The sequence below is a fragment of the Schistocerca americana genome, chromosome 1 (assembly GCF_021461395.2).
Source record: "Schistocerca americana isolate TAMUIC-IGC-003095 chromosome 1, iqSchAmer2.1, whole genome shotgun sequence".
NCBI lineage: Eukaryota > Metazoa > Arthropoda > Insecta > Orthoptera > Acrididae > Schistocerca > Schistocerca americana.
In genome coordinates, this window is record NC_060119.1 from 1,123,283,944 (window position 1) to 1,123,302,397 (window position 18,454).

Here is an 18,454-nt window from a genome sequence, read left to right on the forward strand (position 1 = left end):
TGCTAGACTTCAGCAGTTGCTTCATGACCTGTGCCATCAGGATTCCCCTTCACCTCCCTCTTTCCCTCTTCCTAACCCCCCTCCCTCCCCTACCCCCAATTACCAGCTGAACTAAATAAATGGAAGTTGTTCTTACAACATCCCACAATGCTCCTCCATATCACTGAGCAGCATACACATCTGCCCCTGCCTTTGCCAGAGTGTGCACACTGATGAAACTTCCCAAACCCTTTGCACTTGCTGCCAATGCTTCCAGCACCCTTCCTTCAATACTGTTTCCCCCCTCCTGACCTCCTTTCTTCCTTAGAGCCTCCACCCAATACAAACCTTCGTTGTAGTGCTGATACAATGTAGTCGGCTGTGACAATTTAGCCATGAACAGTTATGTGTGTGTATGAATATTCTGGATTATTTAGCTTTGAAGAAGGACATAAACCAAAAGCTTAGCAACATTTTCAGTCTTGTTTATGTGCCTACTGACCACTTAATGCCTCAGTATATGGTGAGTTGTTAACTTTACTCCTTCCATAATGGTACCTCATTCTCACAACTTACTTTATTTTACCCTTTGTTAAAAACAGTAGCGCAGATTAAATTGTCTGATTTTGCCATTAATCTCAGGAAGGGAAAGTGCAACATGTGGGGGTCCCAAAATACAGGTACTGAGACTGCTCCTATCCTTGCCCTTTGAATGACTTTAAAGCATGCTCCAAAAACTGTAAGATTTGCTGATGAGTTAAGCACATTAATCAAGGATCCATCTGAACCTTACCAGATACAGCACAAATGATAACTGAAAAGGCATACAATTAGTTCACAGCAAACACTGTAAGCCTTTATCTCACATATATCGACATTACTAAGTTCCAAGAAAACACCCAAACCCACTGCCACCGTAAGTAGACATTGATATTCATATACTAAATGAAACAGTGTCTGTGTAATATCTTGGCATCTTAATTAATTTACATAGTTTCATAAAACACACTGCATCATTCAGTTCATATCATACTTAGTTTAGAATGTACTTAATTCAATATCAGTTAAAATCATACCTTAAAAGTGATAAAAAAATGCACCATCTGTCACCTGTCCCCCACGTTAGAATTCCGGTTTGTGTTCATTATTACAGTCACATCAGAAGAAATGCAAATATGACTTAATTAGAAATGGATCAGGACCTATTACTATAACCCTGTGTGTAAAACTTGGATATGCACTGCAGCATCAGGCCACCAGTGTGCTAAACTTCGTATATTATGCAAACAGCATCTGTCTGTGGCAGCCACCAGAGGCTGCCTGCTGTGGGCCACATTACTTGTGCACGCATCTCTGCATCTGCCATGCTGTCTACCAGAGCCCTCATCTTTATAATCACTGAACAGCAGGCTCTCACTCTCATATGATATTCATACTTGTTGTCAACATCTGCTTGTATCAGTATCTGGATTGTTTCTGTGTTTGTGTTTCTGGATGAAGAATGAACTCTGTTTCACTGGGGCCATGCTGTTGTTTGTGTCTTACAATACAATAAAAGAGTCTTTCTTTGGTGAGACTTGTGTAGTTTGAACTTACACCATGACTGCCATGATCCATTGCTTCTTCCAGGGCTGTCTTCCCAGAGTGATTTTTCACATTTATACTCGCGCCTTTCCTCAGCAGTAAATTGACTGCATTACTGCTACCAACAGCAAGCATCAGTGGAGTTTGGCCATCGCTGTCCTGTTCATCAATGCTTGCTGCCTTTTTCAGTAACAGCTCCAGACCTTCCACACTGTGTGCCTTGGCTGCCCAGTGCAGGGGTGTTCGACCAGTGACATCCTTCAATGTGACATCTGCTCCAGCCGCAACCAAGGCCTCCACTACCTGAAAATGATTTTCATTTAATTCTTACCCTGAATACATCAACTGAAGTACCACAAGTTTCATAATAATTTAAAGTCAACTGATAAGTTAAACATGTGAACATTCCTCTTTCCCTCAAGTTCACAACATGTTATTAGAATTAGCACTTGTAGACACAGTGAAAATTTTTGACGATGTCAACTGGAATACATTTTTTGAAATTCTGAAGCTAGCAAAATAAAATGCAAGATGCAGAAGATTATCTACAAGTTGTACAGAAACCAGACTGTAGTTGAAACAGACAAAGGATATGAGAGGGAGACAGTAGCTGAGAAGTGAGTGAGACAAGGCTATAGCCCATACCACATGCTGTTAAAACTGTACATTCAGCAAGTAGTAAAGGAAATCAAATAAAATTAATGAATTAACTATCTGCATAGATGAATTAGAGTCTTCAAACCCAGCTGACATAATCTGCCTCTCTGAACATCATGTGACCACTGGTATAGAACTTTTAAGTGTTACAGGGTTTAGGTTAGCATCTCACTATTGTAGATCAGAAATGGAGAAAGGAGGAGTTGCCACATTCATCAGGAACTGTCATAAATTTAAGAACATAGACATTCATAAATTTTGCCTAGAACAGCATATGGAAGCATGTGCAACAGAATTAGATTTTCACAAAAAATCTTTCATAATATTAAGTGTATATCGAGCACCTGCAGGTAACTTTAATCTGTTTGTAAACCACCTTGAAGCTGTACTGGCCCATTTAACAACCAAAAACAAAGAAATAGTGGTTGCTGGTGATTTCAATGTAGATTTCCTTAAAGACTCTCCCAATAAGAACCTATTTGAGTTAGTAACACTATCATTTCAACTTAATTCCCACAGTAAAGTTCTCCACTAGGATAACCACTTGCTCACAAACAGCCATTGATAATATCTTTATAGGAAAGTCAAATGAACAAAATTATATTACAAAACCAATAGTCAATGGCCTCTCAGACCATGACATGCAGTTCCTTCTGTTAAATGTTAATACTGAACAGGATATAAAATCTGTTAAATCTGAGCTCAAGAGGGTAATCAGTAAGCCAAAAATTGATTATTTTAGGACACTCCTCAGAGACATTCACTGGACTGATGTTTACAGTGCTCATGGCATGAATGAAAAATATAACATTTTTGCTAATAAAGTGCTTACCTTATTTGAACACTGCTTTCCCCCAAAACTTACCAAGGTTAGAGCAAAGTCTACAAAGAAGCCATGGATTACTCGAGGAATAGGGGTATCTTGTAAAACAAAAAGAAAACTGTATCTGTCAATCCGAAACATTTCCAATGTTGATGCTATAGCACATTATAAGAAATACTGCAAAATATTAAAGACTGTAATACGGATGTCAAAGCAAATATATTACAAGGAAAAGATAGTCATATCAGATAACAAAATAAAGACAATATGGGATATAGTGAAGGAGGAGACCGGTAGAACCAGACATGAAGAGGAACAAATAGCATTAAGAGTAAATGATGCATTGGTGACAGATGTGTATAGTGTTGCAGAACTTTTTAACAAACATTTTATAACTGTTACTGAAAAGATGGGGTTGTCAGGTTCGGTAGATGCTGCTATGGATTACCTTAGACCAGACATTTCAAGTAACTTCCATAATATGAATTTGACCCTCACTACCCCAACAGAAATAATGTCCATCATAAAATCTTTAAAATCAAAAACATCTAGTGGGTATGATGAAATATCAACAAAGTTAATTAAAGAATGTGATTCTGAGCTAAGTAACATATTAAGCTATCTGTGTAACCAGTCGTTTATCAGTGGAATATTTCCCGAATGGCTGAAATATGCTGAAGTTAAGCCACTGTTTAAGAAGGGAGATAAAGAAATAGCATCAAATTTCCGTCCAATTTCACTGTTGCCAGCATTCTCAAAAATTTTCGAAAAAGTAATGTACAGTCGTCTTTATAACCATCTTATCTCAAATAACATACTGTCAAAGTCACGGTTTGGATTTCTAAAAGGTTCTGATATTGAGAAGGCTATCTACACTTACAGTGAAAATGTACTTAATTCATTAGACAAAAAATTGCAGGCAACTGGTATATTTTGTGATCTGTCAAAGGCATTTGACTGTGTAAATCACAATATCCTTTTAAGTAAACTAGAATATTATAGTGTAACAGGAAATGCTGCAAAATGGTTCAAATCTTATATCTCTGGCAGGAAACAAAGGGTGTTATTAGGAAAGAGACATGTATCAAGCTATCAGGCATCATCCAACTGGGAACTAATTACATGTGGGGTCCCACAAGGTTCCATTTTGGGGCCCTTACTTTTTCTTGTGTATATCAATGACCTTTCATCAGTAACATTACCAGATGCCAAGTTTGTTTTGTTTGCTGATGATACAAACATTGCAATAAATAGCAAATCAAGTGTAGTCTTAGAAAGATCCGCCAATAAAATATTTGTAGACATTAATCACTGGTTCCTAGCCAATTCTTTGTCACTAAACTTTGAAAAAACACACTACATGCAGTTCAGAACTTGTAAGGGGTGTCCCAAGAGTATATGTCTAACATATGATGACAAGAAGATAGAAGAAGTGGACGGTGTTAAATTCTTGGGATTACAGCTTGATAATAAATTCAACTGGGAGGAGCACACCACAGAACTGCTGAAGCGTCTTAACAAATCTCTGTTTGCAATGCGAATTTTGTCAGACATAGGGGATATAAAAATGAAAAAGCTGGCATACTATGCTTACTTTCATTCCATAATGTCATATGGGATTATTTTCTGGGGTAATTCATCAAGCCAAGCTAAAGTTTTCTGGGCACAAAAACGTGCAGTAAGAATTATATGTGGTGTGAACTCAAGAACATCCTGCAGAAGCCTGTTTAGGGAACTAGGGATACTAACTACAGCTTCCCAATATATTTATTCCTTAATGAAATTTGTCATTAAAAATATATCACTTTTTCAAACCAACAGCTCAATTCATGGAATCAATACTAGAAATAAGAATAATCTTCACAAGGATTTAAAGTCACTTAGTCTTGTACAAAAAGGTGTGCATTATTCAGGAACACACATTTTCAATAACTTGCCAGCAGCCATAAAAAGCTTAACAACCAATGAAATTCAGTTTAAGAGAAGCCTAAAGGATTTATTGGTGGCCAACTCCTTCTACTCCATTGATGAATTTCTGAGGAAAACCAACTGATTTGTATATAAGTACAACATAACTTCTGCACAATTTCAGTGCAGTAATGTGTTCACTGAAAATTTGTGTGTGTGTGTGTGTGTGTGTGTGTGTGTGTGTGTGTGTGTGTGTAAGTATAATCTAACTTCTGCACCATTTCAGTGCAGTAATGTGTTCATTGTAAATAAGTATTACAGTAGTTGTATTACATGTTTCTTACCTTATAAATAAATATAAAACTTTTTTATTTTAAATTCAGTGCAATAGTATTTGTAAAATGACTCTTAGTGTTCATTAAAAAATGACGATCATTCCACTTGGGACCTGTGGAATGGTACATTAGCTTATTTGTTTTAGTTTAAATATTTGTCATGTATTGTTGTTTTTCTGACATGTTCCACATCCTGGAGGACCTCCTCACTACGGATCAATTGGAATGAAAGTAAATCTAATCTAATCTAATCTAATCAAAGAGAAATCTGGAATCAGAATCAAAATTCAAGGAGAAGGAAAAAAAAATTAAGGGTTGCCAATGACTTTGTAATCCTATCAGAGATGGCAAAGGTCTTGGAAGATCTTTGAATGGAACAGATTGTGTTTTGGGAAAAGGATATAAGATGAATGTCACAAAAGGTAAAATGAGGGTAATGGAGTGTAGTGAAATCAAGTTAGGTAACCTTGAGGAAGATAAATTAGGAAATAAGACACTAAAGGTAGCAGAGAAGCTTTGTTATTCAGGCACAAAAATAACTGACAATGGCAGAAAAAGAGAGACTATATAATGAAATATCATTAAAGACAAAGATAACTATTTTACCATCTTAGTGCAGGGCTAAGTGTTTCAAAGTATTTCTGAAAGTATTTATCTGGAAACTTTTATATCAAAGTGAAATATAGGTGACTAGCAGTCCAGACAAAAAGGGAACTGAAGGTTTTGAAATGTGGTGCTACAGGATAACGACAAACATTAGATGGCTAGATCAGATAGCTACTGAAGAAATATTGAAACAAACTGGGGAAGTGATAATGTTAAGGAAAACTTGATCGTAAGAAGGGATTGTTGGATAACACATAGTGAGGCATCATGGAATAGTCAATTTGGTTATGAAGAGAAGTAAACCAGCCTCCAGACTGAAGACCACAACAACAACAAATATTTAGATATTTACATTTACAAGACAATATACCATGCAATAAGTGTGAGTATGATAACAGAAATTTCTGGATGGAGTATTCCTAGAACCCTGTGTGTAATGCTTGGGCCACTGGCATACTACAATTTGTAAACTGCACTGTCCATCCACCACATGACTCCTGGACACCATACAGCATTTTCTGTGCCATTTCCAGAGCCCTCCTCTTTATAAGCACAGTGCAGCAACCGATCACTCTCATACTGTGTTGTCACTTATTGTCAGAAACTGCTTGTATCAGTGCCTGGATTGTTTCTATGTTTGTGTCCACATTCTCAAGTGTTGTTTACTTGCACATGGATGAAGAACAAACTCTGGTTCACTGTGGCCATGCTGTTGCCTCAGTCTTACAGTACAATACAAGAGTCTTTTTCTTTGGTGAGAATTGTGTAGTTTAAACTTACACCATGACTGCCGTGATCCATTGCTTCTTCCAGCACTGTCTTCCCAGAGTGATTTTTCACACTAATACTCACACCTTTCCTCAGCAGTAAATTGACTGCAGTACTGCTACCAACAGCAAGCATCAGTGGAGTTTGGCCATCACTGTCCTGTTCATCAATGCTTGCTGCCTTTTTCAGTAACAGTTCCAGACCTTCCACATTGTGTGCCTCAGCTGCCAAGTGCAGGGGTGTTCGACCAGTGACATCCTTCGATGTGACGTCTGCTCCAGCTGCAGTCAAGACCTCCATTACCTAAAAGGGTCTTTCTTTTAGATTTACTTTCATTTAATTCTTATCCTCAATACATCAACAGAAGAATCAAAACCTTCATAATAATTTTAAATCAACTGATAAGTTAAACATGCAATTACTACTTTTCCCCTCAAGTTCACAACATGTTATTCGATTTAGCACTTTTAGACCTGGAAAAAGCTTTTGGCAATGTTGACTGGAGTACACTCTTTGAAATTCTGAAACTATCAAAATAAAATACCGAGTACAGAAGATTATCTACAAGCAGTATAGAAACCATGCTGCAGTTGAAACAGTCAAAGGAAATAAGAGGAAGTGAGTAGTTGAGGAGTGAGTAAGACAAGATTGTAGCATATTACCGAGGCTGTTGAAGCTGTTCATTCAGCAAGCAATGAAGAAAATCAAAGACAATCTTGAGAAGGTTTGCTGATGGCATTGTTATTCTATAACATATGGCAAAGGCCATGGAAGATCATTAAATGGAATGGAAAGCATCTTGGGAAAAGGGTATAAGATGGATAATAACAAAAGTAAAACAACAGTAATGGAATGTAGTAAAATAATGTCAGGTGGTGCTGAGGGAGATAGATTAGGAAATGAGACACAAAAGGTAGTAGAGAAGCTTTGCTATTTGGGCACCAAATTAACTGACAATGGGAGAAGAATAGAGGATATAAAATGCAATGTCAATAAAGAAAAAGATAAATATTTTAACATTCTAATGTAAGTGTCAGTCTAAGTTCATGAAGTATTTTCTGAAAGCATTTATCTAGAAAACTTTACATCAAAGTGAAATGTACGTGATTAGCAATCCAGACAAAAATGTGTTGCTGCAGAAGAATTGCTGGAGATTAGATAGGTAGATGTGATAACTACTGAAGAGGTACTGAAGCAAATTGAGGAAGTAATAATGTTATGGAAAACTTGACTGAAAGAATAGATGATGCACAGACAGGGGCACCATGGAATAGCCAATGTGGTTAGGGACAGAAATAAATCAGTCTTCAGAGTGAAGACCACAACAAAATCAAATATTTAGATATTTACATTTACAATTCAATGTATCATGTAACAACTGGTAGTGTAACAGAAATATCTGGATGGAGTACTGTTATAACCTTGTATGTAATACTTGGTTACACATTCTGGCAAAAAGCCACTGGTCCGAAAAACTGAATATTCCAATGATGGAAACTGTGTGGGCTGTCTGTCAGAGGCCACCTGCTGGAGCCACAATATTAGTGCACACAGCACGACATCTGTCATGCTGCCTACTGGAGCCCTCCTCTTCACAAGTGTAGTGCAGCAGGCATTCACTCTCATATTGTGTTCATACATATTGTCAGCAACTTCTTGTATCAGTACCTTGATTGTTTCTATGTCTGTTGTACATGTTCTCAATTGTTGTTTGCTTGTATGTGGAAGAAGAATAAACTTTGTTTCATTGTGGCCATGCTGTTGTTTGTGCCTTACAGTAGGGTACAGTTGGTGGCAAGTATGGTGTTCACTTCCATGTGTTCAGTCTATTTGGTTGTTCCTTCAATTCTTCTGTCCATGGTGGTAGTGCTCTGATCTCTCTTCGACCATCAGCAGCTTCTTATGGTTGCAGTTACAAACTTGTGAGCCACACTGACAGTGGGGCTTCCACACTGTTGGTATATCTGCCACCCTTTCCTCCTTATGAAAATGCAGCCAATTACTGGGAGGTGTACAAGATGTGGCTTCAGGAACTCTTCCTTGCTTTTAATGTCACTGATGCAAACATGTGTAAGGTTTTGTTCCCTTCTTGGACTTCTCTTCAGATTTAGTTGTTGTGACAGCTAGCCACCCTCCAGGGTACTGTGCTGCTTTTGCTCATCAAAACGCATAAATTATCACTGTAAACACTGCATGCCATTGCAGTGCATCTAGAGTTCTATCATTATCATTAACAGCCCAACCAGTCCTACCAGGCTTGGGTGGCCGAACACCATGGCATCAGCCACAAATGTCAGGTTGTTATTGATGCTCATCATGGTCCAATTAAAGAGAAGTACTTACTATCTTCAGCAGTGGACAGGTTGAGGTAAGCGTCTGAAAATATGTTCTTCTAAAGAACACAAACAACATAAGTGACATTTAGAGAACCAGCATTTGAGGCTGACTGCAGTACAATTTTACTACCACCAACTTACATTTCGCGGAAAGACCACATGAGATAAGAGAGATTAGGGCTCGTACAGAGGCATATAGGCAGTCATTTTTCCCTCGTTCTGTTTGGGAGTGCAACAGGGTGTTGTGGTACAAGGTACCCTCCGCCATGCACCGTATGGTGGATTGCGGAGTATGTATGTAGATGTAGATGTAGAGGTGACATACATGTCCCTAACTGTGTGTGTGTGTGTGTGTGTGTGTGTGTGTGTGTGTGTGTGTGTGTGTCCATCCCTGTTACGTGCCTGATCACTGAGTTACTACAGGTGAATAATGAGTGTTGGACAGGTCGCGTGCTACTGTGACCAGCTGTGTCCTCGTGCCATGGCAACGGCTGTGGGTCCGCCACTGCTGCCTCAGTCTCTTCCTATGGTGTACCAGCCTTGTGAGGCATCTCTGCTGTTGGGGTGGACCCACCCTCCTTGTGGATGTATTTACTTATGGATTTCATGTATCAGGTGCATTTATTCCACAAACATGTCTATACCATGATCTTCCTGTATCATCAACCAATGCATTTCAATTATGCAACCCATTTTATTTACAGTTAATTGATGCCAGTACATAGCTATTGTATCTTCTCATGAGACTAACATTTTACTTTGTCTAAATGATATTACATGGACTGTATAATAGGAGTCTCTGGAATGTGTATAGAAGTTAAAGACCTACCATTTATTTAAGTAAAATGCTACTGAATTACTTTTTTTGGACTTCAGTGCAAAAATTGATGGCATTTATTTTAAAAGCCCCTGTTGAGTTTACTTACAGCAGTTTCATTAATTAACTGTTCAACATACAGGTTGGTTTTGGTTCAAGTCCGTAAGTATAATAATGATTTAGAAAACTGGCTGAGACAAAATAAAAGCTGACATCACAAAAGCCTTTAATCAATATTTGTATTGAGAATCAACTGTCAATATATTATTTTTTTGAAGAGGTCATTGGAGGATATTCTACAGAAGCTACAAATATTTTTTTCTTTCTTTCATTTACAGGTGCACAGGACTAATTTGTGTACATTTTCTTCACAAATCTTACTTTTAGATATTAGTATTCAGTCTTTTGACTGGTTTGATGTAGACCACCGAAATTCCTCTCCTGTGCTAACCTCTGCATCTAAGAGTAGCACTTACATCCTGTCTGCTGCCAGTAGCTGAGTAGTCAGTGCAACAGAATGTCAATCCTAAAGGCCCGGGTTCGATTCCCGGCTGGCTCGGAGATTTTCTGCACTCAGGAACTAGGCATTGCATTGTCCTAATCATCATCATTTCATCCCCATTGATGTGCATGTCACCGAAGTGGTGTCAAATCGAAAGGCTTGCACCTACCGAACGGTCTACCTGATGGGAGGCCCCAAGTCACACGACATTTACATGTTATGCTTATCCATTACAGATATTTTAGAACCATGACTGTATATTGAATGTAAATAAGCTATACAGAACTGCAACCAGTAACTTTTTTGAATAATTATGTTTTATTCCGTGAACCGGTTTTCGAACCTTTTCAGGTTCATCTTCAGATGGTTTCAGGAAGTTACATCATTGCTGGTAGTTGCATAATGCTGGGTGCTGGCTCTAAGGCAGAAAGATGGGTCACACTTTAATGTATCACCATGACTATAGCTTATCTGTCGATATGGATGTAAATTTTGTTTTTACTTACTGTGACAGTAAAGGTGGCTTTTTTCGGTGTTTGTCCGTTTGTCTGCCTCCACTTTGGTGTCCTGATCACAGTGTCCACATCCATAGCGACCTATTCAATATCCTCATAAACTTTCTCTATATCTTAACTGAACTATAATTGTTGGCACTGGTTTTCTGCCTATTCTGATGAGAACAACCCTATCATTGAAATGTTCACAGTAGCTTACTCTATGCCCTACTTTTCTATTCATAAAGAATCCTACTTCTATCATACAATTTTATTCTCGATTAATATTACCCTACATTCATCTGATCAGAAACCCTTGCCTTCTTTCCATTTCACTTCACTGATCCTCACTATATCTAGATTGAGTTTTTGCATTTTCTAGCTTTCCTACCATATTTAAACTTCTGATATCCCATGCTCCAGCTCACAGAATGTTATCTCATCATTGGTTATTCCACCTTTTTCCCACCGTTACCTTCCCCTTGACAGTCCCCTCTCAGAGATCCAAATGGGGGACTAATATGGAGTCTTTCTCCAAAGGAAAGGTCATCATGACACTTTTTAAATTATCAGGCCATATAGATACACATTGTGTGTCTTTAATGCAGTGATTGCCTTCTGTATCCACATGTTGTTGATTATTGCTGATCCTTCTGCCTTTTAGGAGCAGTTTCCCTTCCCATGGGCAAGAGATTGCTCTGAAACTCTGTCCAATCATCTGCCCTCATTGACAAGGCCATTGCCGGAACGAGGTTTACTTCTTATGCTGGAAGGCTTCAGCTGCCACTATCAATGATTTTTATTCAAAATTTAAGTAGTGGCTGGGTTTGAACTTGGGACAGAGTACTTTTGATAACTAGTCAAAAATGATACCCCTATACCATGGATCACTTGCCTTTATTAATCCCGTAAGCTTCACATTCCATTAAGTACTGATCTATGAAGTTTGTCCTGTAGAGATGAAATTTCAACACTCCCTTCATTTAGGATCTTAGTGCTAGGCCTATTTCAATTTTCCTGCCTGAAACAGGGTGTTGATATTTAATTTCTCAGAGAAATATTTAAGTTTTGCTAGTTTCTCAAAAATCCTATTTCTAAAAAGGTCAGATTGGCCTGCATGTTGGTTTGAGTTCTTCGTAATCCAATACACTGCTTCATCTGCTGTTGCTTCTCCTTGTTTCCATCATGCATAGTCACTGAAGGTATCTGGGAAATGCATTTCTGCATTCCAATAATTATGAGTAAGCCCTCTTCTATTGCTTTTTTTCTTTTCATTTCTTTCAGTCTTTCTATTATACTGTTGTTGGATTCTCTTCATATATATACTCCATCTTCACTTCTCATCCTCTACTTTCCTTCTATTTTTAGATCTGGGCCAAACGTCTTTCAATAACAATGGAATTAACAATGATTGCTGATATTCACACTGGCAATGTGTTACTTAGCAATACTTTGTTTTCTTTTTATTTAAAATTTCATTCCTCAGAAATTATTTTCACCATCAGCTATGCCAAACTTTTGTTTCAACAGAAATACACTTGTTCTTGTTGAATTTTTAGGTTTCCCTAAATTAATTAAATGAACATATTATTAACTAAATGTTCCATCATCACTGAGCCCAGAAACTTATCCATTTTGTCACCTACACAGTTTTCAGTAACAACTGAGAAAGAATAATATTCTTCAATTTTGTTTGTTTCCGATGAGTTTATTTCATGATTTTGTGGTAATTCTGCATTGTACTGTTCTCTAATATTATTCTCCATCTGTAGTATGTGGTTTTCAGCCATAACTTATTGTTTGCAGCTAAAATACCACACAATTAGATTTTTTAGACACAAACGCCATGTACCACACAATTTCTTTAAATGAATTTACAATTATTTTCCTTTGCTCCTTCATCTAACTGTCTGTCTTTCACAAAAGTCAATTTCTGTTAGACACATGAGGGTGTCTCAAAACTGTAACCACAACTTCATATTCTGCATGTATTGTTACTAAAAAAACTACAAATGATAGCCATTTCCTCAAAGTTAGCATCTAGTGTTCTGTCTTTTCTGGTATATTTCAGCTCAAAACTTTCAGTTAATAATTCCCAGAAATTGTAATCAGTTTTGTTGTTGTTACCATGCTCCATGTACTTCTACATTAATTATTTGTGTTTTTTGTATTTTATACTTCACTGAATTTATGTGATGTTCATCCAGTAGGACCTTCTTCTGAGCATATTGTCCACTTGTGTTATCTTAACTAGATCCCCACAATTTCCATGAAGTGGGTTCCAACAGAACTTGATAGCTTGAGCTTGCTTCAGAGAGTTGTCGCATAGTTCCAGCTGCTTAAATTTGTGCCATCTAATAAAATATTCTACATTTCCTGTGCTAATGTTTTAGGTTACATGCACTAGTATAGTTGGTTACCCCTATGTTATTACTTCACACTATTAAGTGGGAATAGTCCCATAAACTGCTGCGAGGACATAACGAAAGCCTCAGTTTGACAAGTAACAACAATATTTACAAATCATCTCCTAACTAACCAGCATAACGTAGAAAATGATGACAAAAGATCTTACAGAGGAAAGGAATTCTTGCAGATATAACTTGATTTTTATGTTTCATTTTGCCACCACTGGTACAGGGGGAAGTCTCATAACACATCTTCTTTGGTCATCTTCCTACTGTTAAAGACTTGATAATGATTTGTTAATTTAAGTACACAAAACTGCCACAACCAGTTTCAGATCTCTTCATATTTACTGACTGACAACTTTATCCTTTTGAAGATTAGCCCCCCCCCCTCCCCCTCCCCTCCTCTCTATTAAGCCCCCAGCCCCCCTGTCTCTGTGCTCATCTCATCTCCTCTTCCCCTCCCTTTCTCTGCTTTCTCTGCCCATCCCCTCCTCCCCTCTCTCTGTCCATCTTCTCCTTCTCCCACTCTTCCATCTCCTCCTGTCCCCTCTCTCATCCACTTCCTCTTCCACCTCTCTCTGTCCATCTCTTCCTGCCCCCTCTCACTGTCCATATCCACCTTATCTCTGACCATCTCCTCCACCCCTTTCTGTCAATCCACCTCCTCGTCCCCCTTCTTTGTCCATCACCCCATTACCACCCCATCTCCACCCAAATGGGAGAGTGGTGGTTTTCACCTTCACAGTATTTCTTTCCTTATAGTAAGTAACAGGTGTACCAATTCTGGCTGAATTTGATTCAGGGACTTAGGAGGAGTTGTTCAACATAACACACATGTGGTATATATTGCACACATGATTGTCAGATTCTCTTCTGTTTTACACCATATGATGCCACAGAGAATGCTAAATTTATCTGTAGTATTTGGCAATATGGCTTGATCTTATGTCCTGAAATACATTGACAAAATTCTTAGTTCAATGCAGTGCTCAGTGACACAATGAAGAGCACAGATAAGAGACAAGTTGCACTCATACTTTTTAAGGTATTGCAAGTCAAATCAATAAAGGATATAAATACCAAAAGCTTGTTTTTGGACACTTTTATGTCACCCCTTCTCATCCACACCCTGACCCCTAGTGGTAGTGCAGGGTTTCCCTCCCACAGTGTTTCTATAAAAATAATAAGCCACATAACTAACAAATTTAGTTGAAATTGTCCAAGATATTCCTTTTCATTCCTGCACCTATGGAATGTAAATGGTTCTTAATCCTATAGTGCTTTTTCCAAGATAGTAAGTAACCAGTACTCCCCAAATTCTTTTAAGAATCAAACTTCCTGGTATAAAACAGCTTCAAACTTCTGATCTATTTACCAATGAGTTAATGTGCTACATATATTCCATGTTATGCTTGTAAGCAAAAAAAAAAAAAAAAGTTTAGAAAATGTTTAAAATTATGTTTAAAGTGCATTGGAAGTCACTAAGGGCTCTTGTTATCAAACACTGCATGAATATAGTCTGGATAAATTGTGTTCCATTTTAAGGAAGTGGAGGTCGTTCATGCCTCTCATGCCAATAAGACATGTCGAAACCTACCTTGAAATATTTTACACAGGAAGAAGACAATGAAAGAAATACACTGCCAAAAGTTTAGCTGCTAAGAGGCACTGCAAATATTTTGTGAAGTTACACATTTTTGCCATGCAAAGAACAGCTTATAACAGCAGATTGCACAGCTCTGTCCGCCCAGCATGAGACTCAGCGAATCACTCCTGCAGCACTGCGTAGCCATGGACCACTCAGAAGTGCCCAGACAGAGGCTGCGGGAGAGGGATGGAAATTATATAAAGTTGGCATCCATCGGGGATCAATCAGGCACCAAGATCACCTGAAGATGGCAAGAAGTCGCCTTGTCAAAATATCACGCCTTTTGGACGGCGCTACCCGGCCGAATACCCGAGAAATTTTCAAGATTTCTGTGTGCTGGGAAAACCTCAGATCACATACAGTGATTCTCACTTATGTGGTAACATTTTGGCAGTCAAACACAGACTGTTAGTTACATTATGTTTATTTTTTGACTACATAGACTCCTGGCTTCTGACTGACTTACGTTTTGTGCACCACACTTATTTATAGATGCACATAATATGGAAAATTACAATTTGTTGAAATACAGAGCTATTACATTTCATATATTAACATGAAAATCAGGAAAAATAAAAAGGAACATAAACAAAATGACAGTAACATAATTTTGTTTAAATGACAGTACAAATAGAAAGTGGGGAAATCATTGGTACTACAGTTCATAGTGAAAGGGGTTTCCCAAAATTTGCTAGAAATTCTTTGGGAAGTGAAAATTTCTAATTGAAATAATTAACAATCTAGCAAGAAATTTTAGTGAAAATTTGCATTTTTTTAAAAAGATAAATCAGGCTGTAAAACTATGGTACTGAATTTTGGAAAGCAATTAGATTTTATGACTGCAGCATCCTAAAAATAAAAATTTTATATACAAATAACTTTTGAAGTACAAAGTTTTCGTAAACAGTAAAATGTTTGTTGAAAAGAGGAGAATGAGGGTATTCTAATAAAGTATAATGAGAAGCAGAGAATGAAGGTTTTCAAATAAGCTATATCACATTAGAAAATTACAACTTTTTGCTCATAAAATATTTTTACCTTCATATGGTTTGCATGTATAGTATTTCTTTCAAAAAAATATTTCTGGTGATCTAAATATGCCATCATCATCAGTAAAGATGAAATTACAAAGTGAATGATAAAGGTTTATGAATTCCAGCATGAATAAGATCCTGGATATCTTTAGTAGCTATTGTATATGTATTATTAACAAAGCAAGATGAGAAAAAAGAATACTGATATCAGGAGTGGTATAAAAACAAGTCAGATAGTCCCACCTTCCCCTATTACAGCTCTTGAATGAAAAATATTTCCCATTATCTTTCTTTCTTTCTTTGGTATTTAAGATCTCTATTGTAACACATCTCAAAACTGCTCTCATTCAGAGAATACATTTATACATTATTCAGCTTCTCCTTAAATATTATTACTGAGAAATATGCTGAAGTTATGCTGAAGAGAAGATATGCTGAACAGAAGGCAGTCATCCAGAAGAACTCAGCTGTTGGATAAATTCCTTCTTCAGAGTGCTAATAAAATGCACACACACATAGTGGCTGATCTTTCCTGGCATGGCAGCTTGACTGAACAGTGTCCTTGGCCGACTTGAGTGGTGGGAGCATAGAAGATACACAAGTTGGGAGACGAACAACTGCAGGAGAGAAAGTTAAGGGTGTTAGGAAAGATTGTGTTGATATGTAACATGTACATACACACAAAGCAAATTGATGGTGCCATTACAGAGGGGCAAGAGGCCAGCCCAGAGAGGCAAGACACCAGCCCAGAGAGCTGCTGGGAAAAGGATTAGGATAAAATTGCAGGGAAAACTATAGGATTCAGTGTGAGATGAAAGTATAAGGAAGAGATAATTTCACTGAGGCAGATAAATAAAAACAAATCATGAGGACTGAGGGTGGCATGAAGGTAGATAAATGAAGTGACGACAGGAGTAGGAGAGGAGATACATGAATAGCTAGAAATAGTACAGATTGTGGCTAGTAGATTTTCAGGAATGAAGAATATGTCACAAATATTGTTCAAATATCCAAAATTCAGAAAGTCAGAGGTGTATGAGTTGATATCACACTGACCAGTTGTGGAGCAAGCTGCACAGCATAATGTGATTCAGACTCTATGTGTAGGTGCTTGTTATCTGTTTGAAGTCAATTTTCAGTGACTGCTTAGAAATTTTATCTACCTTTCCTAAACTGCTCTCAGTTTCCCTACAGTACCTATCCTTATTTACATAACAGTTGTTGTTCTACAAATTAATTTTAATTTCATAAAATTATACTTATATCAAAAACTACTAGTACTGACTGTACCTTCACATCGCCGACACTAGCTGCGGTGTGCAGAGGCATTTTCCCATTGTTGTCCATTGTAGTGGGACTTGCTCCTTCTGTCAACAATATCTCTACTTCACCGTGTGTAGAGTGCGATTTACTACCGCGCTCCACAAGCATTGCTAGTGCTGTCTGTCCTTCCACATTCCTCTCATCTACAGACACCAGATTCCTCTTTAGGATATGCTCTATGCTGATCAGTCTATTTCTACGACTTCTAGCAGCAAAGTGTAGAACAGTATTTCCATGGCTGTCACAGCCCCATGTTGATGGCCACTTTTCCACAAGATAATCAATGGCTGTAGTGTCCCCAAATTGCGAAGCCTTATGTATGATTTGCTGACCATCTTTATCACTTGCTATTAAATTAGCTCCAGCATCAAGCAGTAATTGTGCAGCCTACAATAAACAGAAGTTTTTAACATTAATACATTTTCATTTATTGATTTTCTTTAACTGGTAGACTTTAGTTTAATTACATTAGTTGAATGCAAAGACACAGTAAAATTTCATGATTTAATCCAGAAATCTGGGTTTAATCCCTCCCGTGTGCATTAGAGAAACATTCCAATCCTGCAGATAATATTTTTACAAATTACCAATCTGACGATACAAGGAATTTTTGTCTAGATCTAAGAATATCTGATCATTCTGCTTTGTATATAGAGTGCCAAAAATCAGAATCCTATATGACAAGGAATTTTAGTAGAGAAATAAATAAATTCAAACAGACAGTGAAATCTCTTTTAATAAAAGACTGCTTTTATACCATCCAGGAATATCTGGAATCAAAATTGTCTTAGTGCATGATAACGTATCAAAGCTGAATGTTGTTAAGTCAATTTTGTCACATCATGTAACAATTCTCTGTAAAGCTGTAACTTTAAGTAACATAATTTGTAGGTAATGTAAAATAATCATTCTTCTGTGTTCTTGTTTACTGTTTTAGAGTCCTGTAAACTGTATATTTGTATTAACTTATCCAATATCAGTTGTACAAGCCATTGTACTGATTTGATCTACGGGACAAATAAATAATAAATAAAATAAATAAATAAATAAATAGAGAATATTTAGATTTTGTTTTGTGATACGTTAAGTGTCATAACCTAGCCTGTAGAACATGGTGCTTCATACTACACAACCTCTGTTAAATTTTTAGATTTTTTTTTTTTTAATATGTCTTCAATGAAACATTCCTCACAAAATCTTATCAAAAAAAGTAAAGAATAAAGTGAATT

General features: G+C 37.3%; 1 protein-coding gene across 1 annotated transcript in view; it reads right to left on the bottom strand.

The window, feature by feature from the left end:
• The window catches only part of LOC124551018 (serine/threonine-protein phosphatase 6 regulatory ankyrin repeat subunit C-like), a 404,623-nt gene that overhangs the window by 53,797 nt on the left and 332,372 nt on the right, over positions 1-18,454 (bottom strand). Inside the window, exons 19-21 of the mRNA XM_047125868.1 lie at positions 17,193-17,612; positions 6,673-6,963; positions 1,576-1,866 (exon numbers count right to left, since the gene is read on the bottom strand). Coding sequence (XP_046981824.1) covers positions 1,576-1,866; positions 6,673-6,963; positions 17,193-17,612 — 1,002 coding nt within the window. The remainder of the gene's footprint in view (positions 1-1,575; positions 1,867-6,672; positions 6,964-17,192; positions 17,613-18,454) is intronic.